At 40.2% G+C, this 24,492-nt stretch overlaps 1 protein-coding gene across 2 annotated transcripts in view; it reads right to left on the minus strand.

Moving 5' to 3' along the window:
• The window catches only part of cpvl (carboxypeptidase, vitellogenic-like), a 74,257-nt gene extending 51,582 nt beyond the window's left edge, over positions 1-22,675 (minus strand). Inside the window, exons 1-7 of one of the 2 annotated variants that reach the window (NM_001016807.2) lie at positions 22,447-22,587; positions 18,064-18,259; positions 17,838-17,956; positions 13,566-13,680; positions 11,844-11,902; positions 9,200-9,279; positions 4,533-4,599 (exon numbers count right to left, since the gene is read on the minus strand). In NM_001016807.2, coding sequence (NP_001016807.1) covers positions 4,533-4,599; positions 9,200-9,279; positions 11,844-11,902; positions 13,566-13,680; positions 17,838-17,956; positions 18,064-18,253 — 630 coding nt within the window. In that variant the 5' untranslated portion in view covers positions 18,254-18,259; positions 22,447-22,587. Of the gene's footprint in view, positions 1-4,532; positions 4,600-9,199; positions 9,280-11,843; positions 11,903-13,565; positions 13,681-17,837; positions 17,957-18,063; positions 18,260-22,446 lie in introns of both variants that reach the window. The other variant, XM_018094660.2, reaches the window with a different exon arrangement.
• Between the last annotated feature and the right edge of the window lie 1,817 nt (positions 22,676-24,492).

Raw genomic sequence — 24,492 nt, forward strand, 5'->3', positions numbered from 1 at the left:
TGAACACACACTTTTGGGAGTAACCGCTTACTCTGTATCGGACTTACATATGCTTTTAATCAAGCACAACATTTATCCCATGTGAATTTCTACAAAATGGTACAGTTAAGCAAAAAATAAAAAAACAGCTCTTAAAAGTATTGCATAAACAGAATTACATGCAAAATGTAAAACTGTAATTATATGGTTTGTTTGAATCGAGCAATTAAGTGTGAAGTTGAAAAACAATACATAAATTATATGCCTTGTACCAAATTCTTAACATTTTTCTACACATTGATCTACTCCTACAATGACATAATACTATATGATAGTGATTGTTTATAGAGATTCCAGAAATTCTATGTTGTATTATATTATGAAGAAATGTTCCCATTATGTAAGATATGGAACATGCAGCTGAAGAAGTGGAGATGTGGAGTCAGATACTAAGGGGCACATTTACAAAAGCACGAACGGTCGAGCGTTCATGCGAACGCTCCAAGCGTATTTTCGCCGATTTTTTCGGGCGTCCGCACGACTTTTTCGGACGTTTGCACGAAAAAATCGGAAAGGTTTTACCGCTGTTTACAATTGTTAGGTACGAAAATTTCGTGACTTTCGGATCGCCAATACGATATTATCGTGACTAATACGATTTTTTCGTAAGCATTTTCGTGATATTTGCGATCTTCTGAAATTTTCGTTTCCAATGCAATTTTTTCCCATTCGTGATTCGGATTCGTGGATTAGTAAATGTGCCCCTAAATGTAATAAATATGGCACACACGGCATTTGGGCCAATACTATGCTGAAAAAGAAAACAACAGTGCTTAAAATGCCTGAAATCACTTGCTGTTGTGTTTCTAGATGAAGGCTGCCTGTGATTGCCTGCATGTGCCATAACAGGCAACTTAAGTGCCCCATTTGCCTGTCACTGTTTCCCACTGAAATATATAGGGATCTTTGCAGTTTTATCTTATCCCGGTCACAGCCTCATCATACAACATCTGAACCTAAAGAAAAAGGTGAGCCCCCTCCCCAATATTAGGCACCCCCAAAGTACAAATTGCTAGCTTTTCTCCCAAATCAGTTCTCTGGTTAAAAAAAATTGCACTGGTCTGATGATTGTTCTACCTAACCCCAAATCCTTTGCAAAAGATTTGCCCGAAAACTGAACCAAATCCGAATAAGGAAGGTATTAAAAAGAAGCCACAGCTCAATTTTACTTCCCACAGTTGCAATTATTCAGGCTATCTGTCCATACAGAAAAGCACAAAGGTAGCCTAACCACATATGGTCAATCATGCAGCATCTGTCTATTCGGCTGGGGGCCAATGACTTGAATACCATACAAATTTGGTTTGTGTATGGCCATTAGGTGGCAAGAGAATGTATTGCGGGTAAGTGCTCAGACACCCCCCAGATACTACTTTTTGGGTTTATATATTCTTGTTCGGCACTAAAAGATCTACTTGATGGCCCTGTGTTATTCCTATTGAAGCTGTGATATCATAACATATGCATTATAACATTGTTTTAAAGATTACCAAAGCAGCATTCATTTTCTCTAAATGGCTACCCCAATGCATTATATGCCACTTCCCATCGTTCCCATGGCATAAAAGTGATCCCTATCCTCTGTAAAACCTAAAGTAATGATCCCTAACCTTTTGACCAGTAAGGGCTCTGGCACACGGGGGAGATTAGTCGCCCGCGATTTAACTCCCTGTTCGCGGGCGACTAATCTCCCCCATGTGCCAGAGCCCTAAGCCACATGTAAAAAGCTTGGAAGCAACAAAAACATGCCAAATAAGGGCTGTGATTGGTTATTTGTTAGCTCTTATATGGACAAGCAGTCTCCAGGAAGCTGTTTGGTAGTACACCTGGTTTTTATGCCTTCAAAACTAAACTCCAAGCCCGGAATTCACAAATAAGCTTGTTTAAGACCACTGGGAGCAACATACAAGAGATTTGCGAGCAACATGTTGTTTGTGAGCCACTGGTTGGGGAACACTGACCTAGAGTCTAAACACGTTCTCCAGCATTCAGAAGTATATAATTTTCACGGGACAGTCCCCATTTTAACATCTCAGACCACAGTCCTGGATTCTTACTGAAAAGTCCCTCATTTCTCTTTGATCTCCTGCACTGAAAGCTAAAAAGATACAAACTTTCTCATACGTAATTAAATAAGTAGGCTTTTGGCAGAGAGCCCAGAAAGTTAACAAGCCACACCTGCACTGTTACAATTGTAACTAATAAGTAATAGGTCTCTAGGGGAAACTCACAAGACCCCCGCAAAACCCCCAGAAATGTGTTTAAAAAATGGGCGCAGCATTTCTTTTTGTCCCTCTTTACATTTTTTCAGATGTTGGGAGGTATGCATTTGTGCTGTGGGTTTGTGGTCCTCTTCATAAAATAAAGACTAAGAAATAGAACACACTTTTCCCATGAATTTTCCTTAAAAGATCTTACAACATGGATCTAGATTTCTATTCAACTGCTGCTCTTATCTATACAAACACATTGCTATGCGCACATTCAAGGTTAGATGGGGATAACGTCCAGAAAGCTAATTTAGAATTATAAATTCATAACATAACTCAATTTGGCATGAAACATATAATTTCTTGTTTAAACATTTACTAAAAAAAAAAAAATGAAAAAGTAAAACCACATATCTATGATTTGGCAGCTTCTCTAGCTACTTAGAATGGTCAGCAGTCTGTAGATGTAAAGTAAAACCTTTCTGGACAAAGAAAAGGAGAGCTCTGTTTCCAGAGAAAAACAATCATTAAAAAATAAAAGGATAAAGAAACCCAAGACAGTATAGACACCATTCTAAATAGCTCATAATGTTTAAGCATACGTTTGGCCAAAAGCCCAGACTTTACTTGAAGAACCTAAGGCTAAAAACCTGATACATATGTAATAAAAAGAAGAATGTTTTTTGCCAAGATTTTATTGTCATGCAGACACCCGTCCAAGAAAGAAACCAGGTAATTGACAGACATTAGGTAGAAATACAGAAATTTACAGTAGAAAAAGGGTCCGTTGGTCCTTTCATTCCACTGAATGCTTAACTGGGCTTTTGCTTAAGGGTGCAATATGTACTCAGGTTCAGAGTTGCCTTCACCTGCCATCCCACCGGCAAAAATGTAAGTCGCCGGTGGGATGGCACACGAGGTGGCGCGATTTCGTGCAAATCGCCGAAGTTGCCTCGCGAGGGGCGACTAATCTCCCCGTGTGCCAGAGCCCTTAAATAAACTCTCCTGATTAAAGGGGGTTAGAGGGATAAGTTTTAAGAAAAGACAGATTATGTTTTTATTACCCCAATTATTTTGTTTTTGTCAAACTTTGGTGTATACTGTCCCTAGGTACATAAAAGTATTTCCTCTCTTCCAATTAGTGCTGCATGTCCCACATCAGAAGTTTTCAACTTCATAAAAAACTTTAGACCAAACCCTCCAATAATATACATTAAACACTAAACAATAGGCCACCCCACTTTAGACCAGAGGAACTAAACTTCCATTTGAAGCAGCGTAGGTGGTTTTTCACGGTGAGGGCGGTGAGGTTGGGGAATGCCTTTCCAAGTGATGTTGTGATGGCAGATTCTATTAATGTCTTTAAGAGGGGCTTGGATGTTTTTTTGAACAAGCACAATATCAAAGGCTTTTGTGATACTAAAATCTACAGTTACTTTAGTATAGGTATGTGTGCATGTATATATACATATAATACACATTTATGAATGCACTGGAGGTCATTTGGAGGGGTTGAACTTTTTTCAACCCAAATGAACTATGTAACTACTTCGCCAATTAGTGGACCACTACTGTTTCACTTTATGTAAAGTCTTTGACCTTTTCAAAACATGGGAATAATTTAGTTCCAAAAGGCCAGTGGGAAATTACTTATCCGGGACCCTAATTTATTTTCAGACATCCTTGTCCTCTTACAAACTGTCAGCAGTAGTTAATGCAATTTATAATTACAGATATACATCTTCTAAATTACACTGGTCATTAAGAGTGCTAGGCACAAATACTAGATGATCTGATATACAAACCACCATGCCTTCATTCCCTGTCTGCACTTTGCTATAAGAGCAGGAAAAACAAAGTCAATGTTTATTTTTTATTTTATTATGCCAGTATTTCAAAGCCACTCATTACCTTTCAATGAATAAGAAACATAACATGTCAAACTGGTCGCTACAAAGCCAAATTTCTATTTATATTTATAAATGAGGGCTGGTATGCTATTAATTCTGTATAAATCCATTTAGAGAGGAAATCTGGCCACACAGGCAAAGGGAACAAGATATTTTAGTAGTTGCCCTTCAGCCATAATTTATTAGTAGTACATGCTCGCAAGGGCAAATTGCAATAAACCCAAAGATTGCATCAGATCAACTGGCAGTAATGCAGACCTGAGAATTTCTGAGTTGTTTAATAACCACCACGCTTGTCAGACTAGTCACTGGTAAAGTTTCATCATCCATAGGTCACTGGTTGATTATCTTCAAATTCAACAGAAATGCTTACCTCACCAGTAGCATAAAACTCATTCTTTTGATATTCAGGAAACATCTGGAAAAATTGCGTGAGGGCACTGGTTAAAAAAAAAAATAAAAAAATTGAGTGACCATGAGAACACGTGTGTTCCCAACATGTATTCAATACTGTTATCTATAACATTCCACATTTAAAAACCTGACACACTGCTGCAACCTACCACAACCATGGCAATTAAACCCAGGTAACCCAAAGCTTTTCCATCACATCAGTCATATTGGACTGTCCCTCCCAGGGGCACCATAAGTTATCATGGGGCCCTATACTACCAAATTAGATGGACCCTCAACCAATGGGGGTCAAACTATTACCCCACTAGTCACCTAGGCTCCCTGGGTAGTGGGTCTTGCCCATTAAAAAAAAAGTGTCTCACATACACAGCTGATCTGCCCGGGCAGCACCCTAATGATACCACAACAACTGAAATGTATACATCCCAATCAGACTTATATAGCTTTATGCAATTCTGTTTTACACGAAAAATCTATAGCAACCATACTGTAACTACTATGAATAGTTTTTTTCCACAGAAGTTCCTTGTATGGTTCCTTGTCAGCATTTTCCCTTAATATGGTGATACCCTAGGGTTCTGTACAGAATTTGCTGTTTTTCTACCCAAACATTATACCTTTGAAAGTCTTTGCAAGTTGGCTGGGGGTAATCTTTTACTATCCTTTTGTAGTCACATCAACACCATTGGAAATACCTATGATTTTTTCCTATTCCGTATTGCCAAAATTCATCCTTTTGGGCTCAACTACTTGGGATCAGATTTTGTGAGTTAGAAAATCTTGTCACGCAACAGCACAAGGTTTTGTAGGACCCTAAAAATCTGATTACTCCTGCTGTAATACAAGTCATATGGTATGTTTTGTTCATGCATCTACATCCTACAGACAATGTATTTTATTTAGAAGAAAAAATCAGACACCATCTGACATGGAACGCATTGGATGGCAATCTTCCATGTAGTTTACACATCAGATTTTTCTATCAGTCCCATTATATTTTGTCCAATGCAACTACATTCGACTTATAGAATGCATTCTGTTAATCCAACGCCATCCTACAAAAGCACCTGTTTAGTTTAGCTCTCACTCTTTCAAACAGCTAAAACACAATCTACCTTCTAGGGATGCACCAAACCCAGTTTTTTGGGTTCGGCCAAACCCCCCGAATCCATCCTGAGAGATTTGGCTGAATACCGAACTGAATCCTAATTTGCATATACCTAATTAGCATATGCTAATTAGGATCCGGAAGGGGTAAAAGTTAAAAAAACATTTGCTTCCTTCGCTTCCGTGTTTTGTATTAACCCTTCCAAATCCGAATTAGCATCTGCTAATTTATGCTAATTAGAGTTCAGTTCGGCCAGGACCGTGAATTTAGCTGAATCTGAACCCTGACGAAAAAAAGCCTGACTCCTGGCCGAATACCTAACTGAATCCTGGATTCCGTGCATCCCTACTACCTTCACATACACCCCCTTTTCAGGCTGTCTTAAACTCTTCTCTTAGAATCCTTCTTTCTTCTCATCCTTTCTTCTCACCCAAGGCTGATGTCCCATGGGGAGATTAGCCACCTGTGGTTAATCTCTGTTAGCATGGGCAACTAATTTTCCCAAAATGCCATTCAACCAGCAATAAAGTGAACCTCTGGTGGAAAAGCATATGCGGCACTTCCTTTTTCCGAAGTCATGCTCAGTTTCCTCAACTGGTAATTTGCTTTATTGCCAATTGAAAGTACATTTTGGCGGGGGCTGGGGAGAGAATAGTCTGCCATGGTAGCAGAGATTAATCATGGAAGTCTAATCTACCTGTGGGCCATTTCCCTAACAGAGAACAGGCTCATCTGCTGTTGAAATCTTTATCATTGCTGCCCATTTAAGGTGACTTGCAAAGCCATTTTTCCCTGCACCTCACTACAACTCTCCACATCTGTCTACAAGCATTCTGGCTAAATCCTCTGTTCCAAGCCATTATATTCTTGCAACTAGTCATGCAACCTATGGGACAATGCCTCAACATCTGTAAATTGCTGTACTTATCCTATTTCTATAAGTAACAAACCCACTTAGATTATACGTTCTATAGGGCAGGGACCTAATATATAACATTTAGCATTTATATGTACCTGGCAAGCGATTATAATCACTGGGGGGGAAGGGGGTGGGGCCATTTTGTGCCCCCACCCCCATTTAGTGCTTATCCCTTTCCTTCTTGGTGGAGAGAGAAAAAACACATTTTCTTATATCTCTATGTAAGAGAGAATGTAAAGATGCTTTTAATCTCTGGAATTCGCTCCCACAAACTGTCAGACTTTCTCCCAATCTCTCTGCCTTCAAGAGATCTCCAAAAACGCATTTATTTAGAGAAGCTTACCCTAATCTTGTTTAACATACCCTCAGTGTGCCGCTAAAATCAATACCCTGTGCCACACCTCTCACAACTCTGTCACGCCCATACCCACACCTTGTGTCTCAACCCTTTCTCCTTGTAGATTGTAAGCTCTTTTGGGCAGGGCTCTCTTCACCTCTTGTATCAGTTATTTATTGCTTTATATGTTACTCTGTATGTCCAATGTATGTAACCCACCTATTGTACAGCGCTGCGCAATATATTGGCACTTTATAAATAAATGTTAATAGTAATAATCTTTTTCACAGTCAACCACACTTTCCATGCATTTAGGCAGCTGGCCTTCGTGACATCATGTTCATTCGCTAGCAGAGCCTGTCTTTAAAATTGGTTATAGGAGCACTGCACTTACCGTACTTACATTAACAGGGGTTTCTCCATTACCATAAAGTATTAATAGTTCTGTTTTAAAAATCTGTGTACATTTATTGCTGTTCTAGAATACCATGAGGTTTATTCACGATCACTGGAAAAAACTGCCCCAATTCCATTGCCCATAACAAGCAATCAGCGTTAGCTTTGATCAGTCTACTAAAAATGGAATAACAAAAAAAAACTGATTTGTTGCTCTGGGTAACTTCATTGGGCCAGTTCCTCTAGGATTTATAAATGATGTTTTGTGAGTTATAGTAGTGCTTATTTAATAAAATGTAATACTTAGGTTCAGCCGAAACGTTAAGCCTCATTATTCATACTATGATGACTGAAGAATTCCAACTTAAATGTACATTACAGTAAGTTTCCTTTCTATCCTTGTTTTCTTGTAATGGAAAAATAAAGAGAGGAATACAGAATTATTTCCCTGCTGCAGGGCTTTACTAAGCATCTTGTAAAATTTGAATCTGTTAATGAAATAAATGCTCCCCGTCTTTGTCACATGCCTGTAATTCTCTTTCATTCTTCCCAGCGTGCCCCAACAGTGAATCCAGCAGTCTGCCTTCTTGGATAAATGCACTTATATACTCCTCCAAGATATACTTCACAAAAAATTAGAATCTGCCTATGTCAACAATTTGCTACCAATGTCTACTCTTGTTTATTCTGCTTGTCTGCTCATTGCTTCCAAAAGTATTTTCTTCTTTTCACACTCCATTTAACTGTCTTTGTTCTGTGAAATTATTACATCACTCCTACCATTGACACATTCCTTCTCAGATATATTAAATAACATTTGGCAAAATGTAATCTTTTTCTACATTCTCTCACTCATGTTTTTTGCTTGCTGCAGGCGATTTCTCCTGGTTCCTGTCATATACCCCCATATTCCCAGTACTTTGTTAAAATGCCCTCTCTCTTTTTCTGCTAGCCTCTTAACTTCTGAAATGTGTTATCCAATACCTGTACTAAGTTTCTTCACAAACCTTCTGGACCCTTTGCAATCTGATTTTCAACCGGCACACTGTGAGAAAGCCATATAAAAAATTGTAAGGATTTTAATAATATTGATAGTTGATTATGCACAATCTTGTGCTTGTAGACAACCAGGAGAGCATCACCCAAGTTCATTTAGGCAGCTACTGTCTTATTCATTCAACTCTTATCTCCCTGTAACTGTAAATCTTTTCCTCCTAGGAGACATTGGTCACCAGGTGGCGCAAAGACACATATTAAAAAGTGCAAAAAATTTCTGAACTAATTTTGACCTGCAGGATGCGGAAACCTACTCTAGCATTCAGGTAACCTGCTTTTTTGGAAGATTTTGGTGGTTTCTTGGGTTACAGGACCCATTAAAAACCTCGATTTCCATTGCTGCTATTACAAAGGAATTCTGGTATGGAATTTCAGAGGTAAGGAAAACTCAATTACTACCTCTTGGAGCAATAGCACAGTACATGGTTCAGTTTTGTCTCTTGCTCCTGCCACAACTTTTGCAAATGTCAGTGCTCATTACCTACCTATTCGGGTCTTAAATTACCCACCCACTTTTATTGTAAGCTCTACAAGGCAGGGACCTACTTCCTTGACTTGAAACATGCAGCACTTAATCTATACGAGTGACTATGCCTATTGCAATGTGTGTTATGCACATTTATATTATTACTGCATTGGAAAATGTACAAAACAAGACTGATACCAAGCACTACCAAAAACAATTCTAAAGAAGCCTCTGCCATAGACATGATTATGCATTCTTCTTGTATATATTACAAAAGTAATAGGAAAAATCGATTGTTGTGCTAAAGTCTAAAGTTAGAATCTTAATAATAAGTAAATGTAAACCTGTATAAATCTCGTCCAACGTCATTCTGATCTTTTGCAAAACCCTTGTCATCATCTGTAAAGCTGAAGCCAGTCCCAACCTGAAAAACAAAAACCAAATGACATAAATGTTTTAACAAGTAGCCAAAGAAACATGAAATACTCTGGATTGAGTTTCAGCTTTTATGAAGTGACGTCAAGGCAACAGACTTACAGGTCCCAGCTGACCAGCTATGATTTGGGTTTATAGTCAAATTCGAAAAGCCAATGACTCAAAAACTGGAAAAAACATGCACATATTAAATGGAATGCAGATGAACTAATCCTTTGGAAAATCCACAATATACCCAAGGTAGCACTGTGGAAGGCCTAAGCCTATTAAACATTATTTTAAAATTTGTATAAACATACAAACGCACAAATATAAACACACATATAAGCTATGTGATTATACATTTGTCTATATAGACACACATACACAAAGACATAAACCCATATTTAGTAAAAGGCTCAAAGTTTGACTAGGTGAAGTGTTTCATAGCAACCAATAAGATGCTTGCTTTTAAGCAGGTGACCAGTAACTGCTACCTGCCAATTAGTTGCTATAGGTGATAAGAAGTATAGCAAACTTTGCTCCCGATATTATATAACCCCCTTAGAGGTTAATACCCATAAATGATAATCAGAAGACATTTGTATCTTAAAGGAGACATATCCTATAAAAATTATGAATGTACCAATGAATTATACTCCTCCAGATATAGAAGGATTGTGCTTAAAAAAGTTGTGTTTCTGACTGATTTATTGAGAAATTCCACCAAAACCCCACTAGCCCCGCCCATCTGTTCCACTTCCTGCTGGCTGAATTCTCTGGATGAGCTGGGGAGCCGGCGGCCCTCCGTACACTGCACTGTAGGATAGGAACCAATCAGCAGCTAGGCTGACCTGATAGGGAACTGAAGCCTGTCTTTGCTTGTGTGACTGCAGGGCTGTGATTGGCTCTCCCCCTCATACTGTGCTTCTGGCAGGGACCGTTACGACACGCCCACTCTCCATTTCAAACTCGGGCAGAGAAGTGATAGAATCTACAGGGAGCTCGAATAAAGGGGCCATTGTTACAGATAGGGTTAATGTTTAGCCCAAAGGGAAACCAGCACCGTATATTATTCATAATTGCCTACAGGGTTAGGGGTTTTCCCATTTATCCAATATTTCTCCTTTAAAGGAAAGCGACTGCTCTGGGATGGAGGTTCTCCCAGGGCAGGAGCTGGGACGGAATGGCTTGCAAAGTACAAGTATTTAATCCACTATCCAGACACCCTTTCTTCAAAAAGCTTGCATTAAGGGAAAGCTGTCTCCCATAAACTCCCTTTTAATCAAATAATGTAAATATTTAAATATGATTTCCTTTTTCTCTGTAATAATAAAACTGTATTTTGTACTTGATCCCAACTAAGATATAATGAATCCTTATTGGAGGCAAAATAATTCTATTGTCTTTATTCAATGTTTAAAGTAGCGTTAACATATGGTGATCCAAATTATGGAGAGTCCTCTTATCTGGAAAACCCTAAATCACAAGCATTCTGGATAACAGGTCAATCAAGGGCCCATGAAATCTGGTGTCAGCTTACTGGCCAATGAAGAGGGCCCACCAACAGGCCTGCAATACTGATATCTGGACAAAATATCATCCAACAGGTCACCATAGGCTCTTATGTATGATCTGATCAGATTAGTCTAGCTTGTGTGATTTTTTTTTTTTATAGCTTTTTTTTTTTAATCACTAATTTATTTTACAGAATTTTTAACTTTGCAACCTTGCTCATCATCTGACAGTTTTTAATAAACATTTCCATGTTGTATTTATTTTTTGTAAAAGATTTTGTTTCCATTAATGACTGATTTCACAGTTTTAAAAAGTAGAGGGTCTTAAAAAACAACAGAACTTGATATGGAAACCAGAATATAGTTATTTTAAAGAGGTAGTATACCCCCTTGTTCAACGTGACTGCAATGAATGTACTGAACATGTTATTTGGCTATTGTTGTTTAATTGTAATATTGTTAATTTTGAGCTAAACAGGGAAAACATGTTGCAAGGTAGAGAATTAGATTGCCAGTGCACAGTCATAACAAAAGGATTTGGTAAGAGGGCAATATATTGGTAATCTAATTATCTACCTCACAAGGAATACCCTGCCACAGTAAATACTAAGAATTGCCTCTGCTAAAACACGTGTAGACAGTTATCAGTAAATGATCAGTATTGTCTACTTTTGTAGCCGTGACAAGTAGCTGCTACTAGTAGCTCTGTGTGTCTTCAACCTAAGGGTGAAGACACACTGAGCTACTTAGTAGCAGCTACTTCTTACAGCTACAAAATTACAGCAGTAAATGATCAGCATTCTCTAGGTGTGTTTTAGCAGAGGCAATTCTCAGTATTGTCTATGGCAGGGTATTTTCTGGCGTTTAGTAGCTGTGACAAGTAGCTGCTACTAAGGAGCTTCCTGTGTCTTCACCCTAAACTGAAGTTGAAGAAGAAGGTATTATTCCCCTTTAAAGTATTCCAAGGAAAATACTGCACAGTCAAATCTAAAGATCAGAAATGAAAAATAGTCTTTTGGTTTTTTTTTTTTGTAACCTTTCAAATTCAAATACTTACTGGATTATCAATGTAAAGCACTGAAAATTTTTCTGTCCACGAATATTTTCGATAGCCCACTGCAAAGACGGGAAAAAATTTACAATAAAATGTATCATTCCAGCCATTATAATGACATTTTAAGGAATATAGAAATGTTTTCACATGCAGTTCTCTAATCTGAAATGGCAAATCTTTAGATTCAGAAGTACTTAAAGGAAAAGTAACACAAAACATTTTTAAGTAAAAAATCTATTCTACCCTGCCCCAATAATTGCCCTATCCTGCAAACCATTTATTATTTTGAATGCTGTAGTACAAAATACCTGTTAAAAGTTGGCTTCCGGTCATTTGAAGAAAGGCGATACGGCGATGCAGGGGAAGTGTCCACTATGCAGCAATCAATTGATAAAGCCTAGCCTGACTCCTTCCTATGCAGAAGGAAGGCTAGGCTCGATCAATCGATCACCGCATAGTGGCTGCTTCCCCTGATACTTCACCTGCATCGCCATATCACCTTTCTTCCAATGACCGGAAGCCAACTTTTAACAGGTATTTTGTACTACAGCATTCAAAATAATAAATGGTTTGCAGGATAGGGCAATTATTGGGGCAGGGTAGAATAGATTTTTTACTTGAAAATTTTTTGTGTTACTTTTCCTTAAAAGAAGAAGGAAAGGCATTTTGACATTTTATTGCCACAAGATTAGTCACAATAGTGCAAGCTAGAACGTTATATTTCTTCTTTAGAATGTTTTGCCATACCTGAGTAAACAGCCGTAGAATCTCCCTCTGTTTGTTTAAAGGAGTACTAAACCCTGCTGCACTGCATTACTCAACCAAACTTTACTCAGCAGTTGCTGGACTACAAATCCCAGAATAATGTAACACATAATAAGGTTATGGCATGCTGGGAGCTGTAGTCCAGCAAAATCAGAGCTGTATTCTTAAAACAATATTACACAATAAAACTTTTCATAAACTTCTCCCCAAATCTCCAGGGCCATCGGCTGCATTAAAATGCAAAAAGTCCTCCAATGAGAATCTCAGCTGATCTGTGTAAACCTGGCTCCCTCTTCCTGCAATTGCAGTTGGGAGCTTTAAGCTCAGTTTCCCAGCACTGAACAAAAAGTTCTGGAGATCCAGTAAACCCTCTGAAATAGAGACCAGCATGTATTGTATATGAGCACAACAGCAAACTGACAGGAATCTTGGATGATCCTCATCATGAATAAAATTAGTGTTGGCAGACTAGAATTTGCAGCAAACAGGTAAAGTTGTTATTCAGATGTCAAACACCATTTAAACCTGATCTAGTTGTCCCCTTCCTATAATTTTTATTAGGGAATGGTCAGTGTGGCACTTATAAACGGTGCATTATTTTTGTGTGAAAAGGAGGGACTAAAAGCCATGTCAGAACCAATATACAGATATCTCCTTGTATATATTAAATAATGCATATACTTTACTGCTATAAGACTTTCCATTGTAAAGATGCACTACTAGCACGTATATGAAAGGTCTAGTTATACAGTTCTGCTTGCTTATTTCAGAATTGCCAGTCATTTAGAAGGGCAAACTACCCAATAAGAAACTACAGAAGGTATAGCTCATTGAAAAATATTACTCAAGAAAGTACACTATCATTTGAATTACATTAACTTCCTCCTTCCAGCCAAACATAGAAACATTTACTCTTCTTCAGTAACATACTAAAATTAATCATTTAAACACTCCACTTACGTGTAAGATTCTCATTCACAATGTAAGGTCCATGCTCCACAAAAAGGCCAAACATTGAAGTTCCACCTGGTCCACCCTGCAGCCAGAGTAAGACCGGGGCATCCCCTGGACTGACCTGTTACAACATAAAAGACATTGAAGCCCAAAACACCTTATTAAACTTCACACAATACCAGGTACTTACATGATACATAAGAACACAACCCAAAAGTTTAAAATAGTGCTGTGGGTTTTATGCATACCCACATGGCAGTACAGTAGGATCTGACAGAGTTACTACTCTTGATAGTGTGGCTGAAAGACTGTTACTATAAATAAAAGGGGGACATGAAAAATGATTCTACTACTAAATGAGAACATAAATCCAAGAAAAGTCAGAAAGGCACCTACGTATCAAAGTACCATACTAGCATGGTAAGTCTTCTTTTAAATATATGCTCATGTGTGTCCGTTAATGCAACTCAAATACAGATTTACAGAACATTGTTTTAACGGGACACTAAACCCTGCTGCACAGCGCTGCTAAACCAAACTGTACTCCGTTGTTGCTGGACTACTAATCCCAGAATAATGTAACATATAATGAAGAGTGAGGCATGCTGGGAGCTGTAGTCCAGCAACATCAGGGTTGTATTCTTAAAGCAATATTGCACAATAAAACTTCCCAAAATCCGAGGGCCAGCGGCTGCATTGAAATGCAAAAAATCCCCCAATAAGAATCCCAGCTGATCTGTGTAATTCTGGCTCCCTGTTCTTTGTTCCTGCCATTAGAGTTGGGAGCATTAAGCACCGTTTCCCAGCACTGAACAAGTCTGTCCTTTATCCCCATGTCTGATTCCAGGGTCATATAACGAAGGTACAAAATTACATAATTATCTCTATATGTAAGATACCCGCAAGATGCATGGCATAGTGCTGGGTATCAGCATTCTCATTGGTCTCTTCTCTTGCATCTTTAATTAAGGTTTTAGTCAGTAGAATTCTTATTGGTGAATTGGTTTCCATGTGTAATTATGTTTTTCAATAATTTCTATAGAGAACTAGGGGGTGCAGCAGGACAGCTTTAAGGTTTGGGTTTAGTGTTCCTTTAAGTTGTTTGGTGTATTGATTAGTTATTCACATTACGTTCCAGGACCTTTTACAAAAGCCTACTTTAACTTAAAGAGGTGTGGCCTAAAAAAGAACCCACACCTGTTGGAGAAAACAGCCCAGTCGGCACTAGGCTGCTTGGACTGTGAGGGAGCTCCCGGTGTGGGCAGTTATGTTATTTAGTGCACATGCACATTAATTATGAGTATGCGTGTGATGTAGGAGCAGTGGATGCTACCCACTTACATCACATCCGTGAACAACATGCCTGCCAGCACCGGAAACTCCCTTACGGTGTGGGCAGCCTAGCACTATAGGGGGCTATTTTATTAAATGAGAAACTATTGTTTCCCCTAACTGGAGTGCAGGCTCTATTAGCCCACACCCCTGGAGAGGGAAGCAAATTCAGGGTGATAGGTGCCCTTTAAGTGGCATAGGGCTGATGGTCATGTGAAGCAGCATGGCAGCCTTTTTGACTTAATTCAATACTATTAAAATGAAGCCATGTTTAATCAAACCTTTACATGGGCTTTATATTAGGTAATAACTAATAAGAGCATCCTGTAGTTAAAGCTATGGTTTCCATGTAAAGATAACTGGCCAATTAAATATATAAAAACAAAAATCTATAAATACAGCTCTAATTCTTGAAGAAAAAAAAATACACAGTAAAAACTTGTATTGGAAAGCAGCGCCCTCTGCTGTTTACAAAGCTGTATCACCAAAATAATTTACAGCAAAGACCTTACATATAAAGGACTGTGAGCTTCAAATAACGTAATGAAGCGGGAATCAGGCTGAAAACGCAAAAGAAGGCATTTTCGGCTGATCCCAATTTTACTGGAGTGTGCAAGGGAGTGGATCTGATTTTCTTGGCCTACAAATAAAATGCCAGCTAAGGGCAGCAAAGCAAACGTTCCGTGTGCCACCAGCCTAAAGGTGGCCATACACGGACCGATTTTTTACTTACAAACGACCGATTCCCGAACGATCCGATGCTATCGTTAAGTTATCGTATAGTTGGTGGTGTACGAACGATCGTCGGCCCACTAAACGAGCCGACATTATCGTCCCCAAAATCGATCGGCCAGGTTTAAAAATTTTGGTCGTTTAACGATAAAATCTGCCAGTTGGTGTGAGTGTCAGACATTTGTCTTTCAACAATTGTTCTCTGCGCATGTCACGATTGCCAGCAGCAGAAGTCAACGACATCGATCGTACGTAGATGTACGATCGTAGGTATTTTACGATAATGATGCGACAAAATCTTTCCCGAATTATCGTTGCCCGTGGATGGCATATCGTATGGGAACTCGATCGCCATACGATCGTTTGTCGATATAATCGTTCATCGCACAACGAGCGAAATCGCCTCGTGTATGGCCACCTTTAGGAGGTAAAGGACTTATTAATTCTATTGTATACATATTATCACACTGCAAACCCCTAGAATCTACCATCATGGCCTCTAATTGGTCAAATTTATGGTGCAACTGCAGCAATGTGATATGCATAAAAAAAAAATGGTATGGGATCAGTTATAAAGAAACCAGTTATCCAGAAAGCTCCAATTTAGAGTAAGGCCATTTCCCATACACAATTGTAATCAAATAATTCTCATCTGTAACAATTAATTCCTTTTTGTCTGTAATAATAAAGCAGTACCTTGTATTGATCCCAACTAAGATATAATACAATCCTATAGGGTTTATGTAGTGATTTATTAGTAGGCCTAAGGTATGGAGATCCTGAAAACCCCAGGTCCCAAACACTCTGGATAACAGGTCCCACACCTGTATATATTTTGTATAAATCATGTATCACACAGAATCCATATTTTTTATCTCTCCAAAATTACTTTATACAGTTCCCAAAATAACATACCTTTCTCCCTGCATCCAGATTTATTTTGTTTCTCTATTACAGGCAGTTCAACTAGAGCACTTACAGACTTCATAAACCTGTCGCTGTTCTCTCTCTATGATAACCTCAAAAATGTGCCTACTGTGCATGCCTGATTGATTTTCATTTGAGCAGAGGCTGTGAGAATGGTCAGTGGGCACCTCTTTAAGGTCTTCATAGTGGGAGAGAGAAGGAGGGCTCAGCAAGCAAAAGGGGTCAGAGCTTCACGTTAGACAAGGAAGTCAGTAAAACAGCTGCAGTTCTGCTGTTTGTAATAGAGAAACAATATAATCTGCATGCAAGGAGAAAGGTATTTTATGCTGGGGGCTGTTTAGAGTAACTTTAGTGGATTTTAAAATAAAAGGCTTACTTATGCTTTAAGTTGGCTACACAAGGTCCAAAAAAGAGTCGCGACTCAACCCCTCCAGACCAAGCCATTAGCTTACCAGCCTGACCTATAGATGGCTGGAAGATTTGAAAATCCCGCTGGCAAGGACCAGTCTCAGTAGTAACAGGCACAGTGTTGGACTGGCCCACTGGGATACCAGGAAAACTCCTGGTGGGCCCAGGTGTCAGTGGGCCCTTCTGCCTCTAACCATTTGGCCTATTTCATGGCCATTTCCTTTTTTTTTTGCTTGGAAACAAAGAGAATGAAGAATAGATTATAGCATGTAAAGGAAACAGACTAGTCAACAAAATAGCTTAAATGAGAAGAGGAAGAAAAATAATTTGGAGAGTGGGCCCATGGTTTGAGGTTTTCTGGTGGGCCCCTGGCATCCCAATCCGACACTAAACAGGCAGGTCTGGCCATGAAATGTGAAATTAATCTGAAGCCATAAAGTATGTATGTATGTATGTATAACTTTATTTATAAAGCGCCACAAGGGTACGCATCGCTGTACAATCTTACAGAATACAAATTACACACAGGGAGGACAAGTGATATAATAAATAAATACATTATATATATATATATATATATATATATATATATATATATATATATATTTATAAGTGCCATGTGGTATAAGACACAGTAGGAAGGGGGTCCCTGCCCCGTAGATACTTTATAAAGTATCATAAAACGGTTTCCCCCAGACATATTCCACAGCTCTTTATACACAGCATACACCATTCACATCAGTCCGTGTTCCATTACGATAGAGTGTTTGGGACATGATCTCTACTGTCTGAGAGGTAACCCACTGTCAAATCCTTGGGTCTGGGGGGGGGGCACTGCCTAGTGGAGTGACGCCTAATTGACGTCGTAAGCAATCTTACCTGAGCAGGGAAAAACCAAAAGAACATATTGCTGTTGTAAGTCTTGTTCACAGTGAGATATCCAGCATAGCTCTTGACATTTGCCCCTGGTAGTGGGCCAACCAGACTTAATGCTCTTGCTAAAACAGAAAAAGGCATTTAATGACCAGTGTTATAAAAAGAGCCAAATAAGAATCATCATCTAAAAAAAATTGTTGCTTTCTGATATTGGCTACTGTTTTCAGACCTTCATCAACTTTTCCAGTCTCCAAATATGGTGTAAGAAAAAGAGGAATTCCAGGGTCCTCCCTTGTTCTGCTGGTTACTTTCACCCCTTTAAACATACGTCCAAAAGGGTTTGTTGGCCGGGCAGCACAGCAAAGATCCAGGTTGACAAAGAGAGAGATCAATAGAAAGAGACAGGCAATCTTCTCCATGTTTTTCTGGAACAAGACAAACAAGGCAGAAAGTATCACATGACTCATGCTACACACATAAAAATAACCAAAATAGGAGGCTTTAAGCCTCACTTAAGGAGATATGCAAATGACTCCTCAATGTTCCTGTGACCAAATATGCATCCAGAATTGCCGATTTTATAGCACAGATACAACCTAATAATTCAGAGCCATATATTCAAACTTGTAGACACTTTATTTAATCTCATCAGTGCACAGTGGCATGAATAAGGCCCTTGCAGACCCCACAATATGATCAGACTCCACCACTGACAGGGTCTGCAGGCTCCTCCACAGCTCCCGAGTGTAATAAAGTAAAGATGGCTCTGCGTTCCACTGTGGAACAAACTTTTTTTTTATTACAGTTTTAGTCAGGCAGAGAAGGTGCAAGACAGAGAGAGGCAAGCAGAGTTTGTGGTATTCTAGTTTTTTTTGGTGTTTAGTAATGATTTCAATTTATCCATTTGCAGTGATGGTACTTGCATGTCTGGGGTTAATGGAATTTGCTATGGCCATTTCTGCAGTGAACTTACCAGCAAGGGGGTCTGGGGTTAACAGAGTGCTTACTGGCCATATCTGCAGTAATCTAACTGGCAAATCTGGGGTTTCTGCAGTGATCTTATGGTCATATCTGAGGTTAAGGGAGTGCTCAATGGCCTTTTTTGCAATGATCTTTCCATCATGAAATGCAGGTGCCACAATATGTTGTGGAATGCTTAGGGCAACATTATCTTCTGGTGCACTTTGCGCTGCCAATCCAAACATGGAAAAGGGGGTGTTTTTGTAAAATGGGCATGGTATTTTGGGGTGCGGCTACAAAGTGGTCATGGCCCAAAAAATGTTGGCCTCTCTATGCACAGCAGATCATTTTTTTCACCCTTTCATTTTTTTTTTTTATGTGTTGGGAGGTATAACTGCCAGAGTGTACAAGGACAAGGAAAGGATATGAAAGAGTTAACATTAAAGTCATTCCTGTAGTGATGCTATCTGCGTTTGCCATTCCCCTGTGTATTAAAGGAGAAGGAAAGGCTAAATCACTTTGGGGTGCCCAATATTAGGCACCCCCAAGTGACCTAAATCGCTTACCATGTACCCCAGGCTGGTGCCCCCGTTAGGAAAAAACAGCACCAGCCCGGGGTAGCTGCGAGCGCTTCCTCCTTCCTTGTTCGCGCGCTTGCGCATGTGCAGTAGAGTGAAAGGCCGAACTTTAACAAAAAAAACGGCTTTTCACTCTACTGCGCATGCGTCAACTCAGGGATTTTGCCGGTAGAAGAAGGCGGAAGGAGGAAGCGCTCGCTCAAGGTACCCCGGGCTGGTGCTGGTTTCTCCTAACAGGGGCATCAGCCTGGGGTACAAGGTAAGCGATTTAAGTCACTTGGGGGTGCCTAACATTTTGGCACCCCCAAGTGATTTAGCCTTTCCTTCTCCTTTAAAGGGACACTAAACCCTGCTGCACAGCTGCTCATACAAACTTTACTCAGCTTGTGCTGAACTGCAAATCCCAGAATAATGTAATATATAATAGTAGTATATAATAGTAGAGGCATGCTGGGAGCTGTAGTCCACCAACATCACGGTTGCATTCTTAAAGCAATATTGCACAATAAAACTTTTCAGGCAATCCAGTGCCGGCGGAAGCATTGAAATGCAGAAAATCCTCCAATAAGAATCCCAGTTGATGTGTGTAAATCTGGCTCCATGTTCTTTGTTACTGCAATTGGAGTTGGGAGCTTTAAAGGAACAGTAACACCAAAAAATTAAGAACTCTTATGTACAACGTTGTAGAATTTATAAATAACAGTTATATGGCTGATTCTCTGTAGCAGAGTCAGCCCAAGTATTCAAAACCTGTGGTAGGGTTTTTATCTTACAATAATGTAAATATAGCATATTTGTCAGTATAAATATTTGCTCATCTAGATGTCAAGTACAGGTGGGTTAACTTAAGTCTTATGAGAACATGCCAATACAAAGACATGAAGGAATGCTGATAATGTTGTCTCTCCCTCGCACAGGGAACATTTTAGTCACACCACTGAGACATGTAAAAAGTGTGGTGATCTGCACAGTGCGAAAATAGACCTTCCTGTTTCCTGGTGCTTCAGGGTGTATATAGTGAAGTGGTGTGTGAGTCAGAGCTTGTTTCATATACACACTGGTTTGTATTTACAGGAAAAGCACCTTTCCAGATTATTGTAATCTGGAGAAAGATATGACATGCTCTTCTGTGCTAAAACAATTACAAAAAACACAAAGTACAAGTGAAATAACATCCTGAGCTTTGTGGGGGGGGGGGTCTCTTCTAACCAACAGTGTCCCCACAGTTGCAACACCTTTGGACCCTGTTAATTAATATGCATTATGAGATGCAAGAGAGATAACATAACAAAGAGGATAAGTCTCAGCCACAAAGTGCTTCTAAATGAAGAGGCTTCCAGATTCCCATCTTGTCAACATCCTCAGTGCAAAGTAGGAGATGGCTAGAACGGAGTCAATGAGCTTTGAAGTAAAAGTGGCAATCTGCACCCCCCCTTCATCCCAGTGGTACTATTGCAGTCGGCAGAGTTAATGGGTTAGTGCCAGACAGACCAGATTACACAAAATGGGGGAGAAGAAGAGACCAAATTAAATAGTTTCTCCTGACAGTAACCAACAGAAACCACACATATGAACAAACTTATTCCACCAATTGCTTTACTTTTTGTATGAGCACAGTGGCTGTGTTTTCCATTTATAGTAGCAGCCAAAACATATTCCAACTGCTCCCAGGACTTTGCTCTTTGCTAACAAAGCAAAGAGACACTTCTGAACCATTCATGCTGCACTTTTTTACACCAGTGTTTACACATTACCAACCAGTGTGTGAATCCTGACAAACACATGCTTCTTGATAGCTGCTTTCAATATTAACAGAAGGGGAAGTATATATGTGTGTGTGTATGAAGGGGACCCATGGGGTTAACTTCCCCTACTAGCACAGGGAGTCCTGGGAGCAGTAAAAGATTTATGCCCTAACTAGGGTTGCCACCCTTTCTCCCTAAACATAGGTAGCATTAAAGGGTGCACTGTCAACCAAACTTTACTCAGCTGTTGCTGGACTACAAATCCCAGAATAATGTAAAACTCAATAAGGTTGTGGCCTGTGGGAGCTGTAGTCAAGCAAGATCAGGGTTGTATTCTTAAAGCAATATTGCACAATAAAACTTTTCCCCAAATCTCCAGGGCCAGCGGCTGCATTAAAATGCAAAAAATCCTCCAATAAGAATCCCAGCTGATCTGTATAAACCTGGCTCCCTGTTCTTTGTTCCTGCAATTGGAGTTGGGAGCTTTAAGCACAGTTTCCCAGCACTGAACAATCTTGTCCTTTATCCCCATGTCTGATTCCTGTGACATAATTATCTCTATATGTAAGATAACAGCGAGATGCCTGACATAGTGTTGGGGATCAGTGTTCTCATTGGTCACTTCTCCTGCACTTCTAATGAGGTTTTTAGTCAGTAGTAAATTGGTAAATTTTCTTGCATCTGTAATTATGTTTTTTGCCAACTTCTACAGCATAAATAGGGGGTGCAGTGGGACAGCATCATGGCTGGGTTTACAACCCTCTTCAGGTTTGGGGGGGCACAAAGGGGTGTTCACTAAATGGATCAGATTGGCAAGAATTTGGTGAGTAGGGGTGGTTACAAAGCAGTTGCCTGGGGGGGAGAACAAATGTTTGTTGAGTTGGCTGGCTGAGACTGCCAAGTTGACCATCAACCTTGAGTAACCTCTATAGTCATGTAGATACACCACTGTAGTCAAACTTTATCACAATCATTCATGATGCACAGTTCCCAGCATCCATCATGTAGACTCCCAGTTCATCTAATTGCAGGTTTTTATACAATGGTCAGGGGCAGGGAGGCACTGATAGCTTACAAACAGCACAAACTGTTACATATACATTTATACTATTAGTCCTGTGGTTTCCTACAGTCAGGGGATGCTATGAATTGAGGCACAGCTGCTTGCAAGTGACAACTTTGTGGTACAGAGGCCAAGACACACTGCAAACAGTTACTGTACAAACTACACTGGCACAAGGAACAGGAAGCCGGAGCCAAACCAACACCGACCCCTCTTGAAACAAGCAAATGGTACAGCCCATCAATGCGTCACAGAGCAGAACTTACCGGCTGTCTCTCTCTCGTTCTAGCGGCGATTAAACGGCCTGGGTGTGGGTGTGCGGGTACAATGGGTACATTAAAGGCGCTTTGTAGCTGCTAGTTGTACCACGTGATAAGCAAACACAATTCGCCGTGGCCGTACTTCTTCCCTATTTTGCCCGTGACGGAAAGAGCTTAGCTAGTCAGTCTCATGACTGCAGAAATGAGGGCTCAGCGGCTGCCAATCATTGCGTAATTTGGGTGCACTGCCACAGTCATCCAGTAGGTGGCGCAGCGCGCTAGAAATTGCTATTTTTACATTTCTTGATTTATATTGAGATTTAGCCGTTGTGCCAGGGAATTTCAAAATTCTTGTTGTATAAAAGCTTCACTATCGTAAGTTAGATTGTGTAATTGGCTGTATACACTGCTAGAAAGGTAGAGTTTCCCATAATTTTATTTATCTGTTATAAAGCACATACAGATTTGTGATGTGCTTTACAGAGATAAAGCCACTTACAATCTAAACATTTAAACACACTGTGGTCAAGTCACCTTAAAGCATGTTTTTGAAGTGTGTAAAGAAATGAGTACTGGGAGGAAACCCATACAGAAACAGGGAGAAAAATCAAATCTGCCTCATGAACTTGCTAGTAAATTAATTTATATGCATTCTGCAGGAAAGAGTGGGTACCTGGGCATTCTGTAGGGTTAGGTGGGTACCTGGGCATTCTGTAGGGCTAAGTGGGTATCTGGGCATTCTGTAGGGCTAAGTGGGTATCTGGGCATTCTGTAGGGCTAAGTGGGTATCTGGGCATTCTGTAGGGCTAAGTGGGTATCTGGGCATTCTGTAGGGCTAAGTGGGTATCTGGGTATTCTGTAGGACTAAGTGGGTATCTGGGCATTCCGTAGGACTATCTGGTTATTCTGTAGGACTGAGTGGGTACCTGAGCTTTTTGCAGGACTGAGTGAGTATCTAGCCATTCTGTAGGACTGAGCATCTGGGCATTCTGCAGGACTGAGTGGGTATCTGGTCATTCTGTAGGACTGATTGGGTAGCTGACCATTTTGCAGGACTGACCATCTGGGCACTCTACAGGACTGAGTGGGTATCTGGCCGTATTGTAGGACTGAGTATCTGGGCAACCTGCAGGACTGAGTGAGTACCTGAGCATTCTGTAGGACTGAGTGCGTATCTGGTCATTGTGTAGGACTGAGCATCTGAGCAATCTGCAGGACTAAGTGGGTATCTGGGCATTCTGCAGGACTGAGGGGGTATCTGGTCATTCTGTAGGACTGATTGGGTAACTGGCCATTCTGCAGGACTGAGCATCTGGGCATTCTACAGGACTGAGTGGGTATCTGCCCATTGTGTACGACTGAGCATCTGAGTAATCTGCAGGACTGAGTGGGTATCTGGCAATTCTGTAAGAATGAGCATCTGGGCATTCTGCAGGACTGAGTGGGTATCTGGGCATTCTGTATGGATGAGCATCTGGGCATTCTGCAGTACTGAGTGGGTATCTGGGCATTCTGTATGGATGAGCATCTGGGCATTCTGCAGTACTGAGTGGGTATCTGGGCATTCTTCAGTATCGAGTGGGTTTCTGGGCATTCTGCAGTCCTGGGTGAGTATCTGGGCATTCTGTAGGAATGAGCATCTGGGCATTCTGCAGGACTGAGTGGGTATCTGGCAATTCTGTACCTCTCTTAATTAGCCATGCTTTGTTTTACAATGGCCCCCATAGTCATCCTTTCAGTTTGATACGGTCTCGATTTCCTAGTGGACTTATGCCTACCTCAACCATCACCTGTGGACCCACTAGATGGATCCACTTAGCCATTTCAAGATTAGTCCAGCAGGATTATGAAGAATGCAGGTGACCAAGCACTCACTAGCAAACACCACCTTTAGGTTTGGCTTAATCAAAATACGTGTCCTGGTAATGCTAATGAAAGCAGGGTGTTCTGCATCATACTCATCTCTCATGGGTTTCATTTGCAGGGTCGGCTGGGGGGTGCAGGGCTCACCTTCTGCCTCAGGGACCCCTGCATCCCCCAATGGCCCCTGCC

Source organism: Xenopus tropicalis, chromosome 6 (genome assembly GCF_000004195.4).
Source record: "Xenopus tropicalis strain Nigerian chromosome 6, UCB_Xtro_10.0, whole genome shotgun sequence".
NCBI lineage: Eukaryota > Metazoa > Chordata > Amphibia > Anura > Pipidae > Xenopus > Xenopus tropicalis.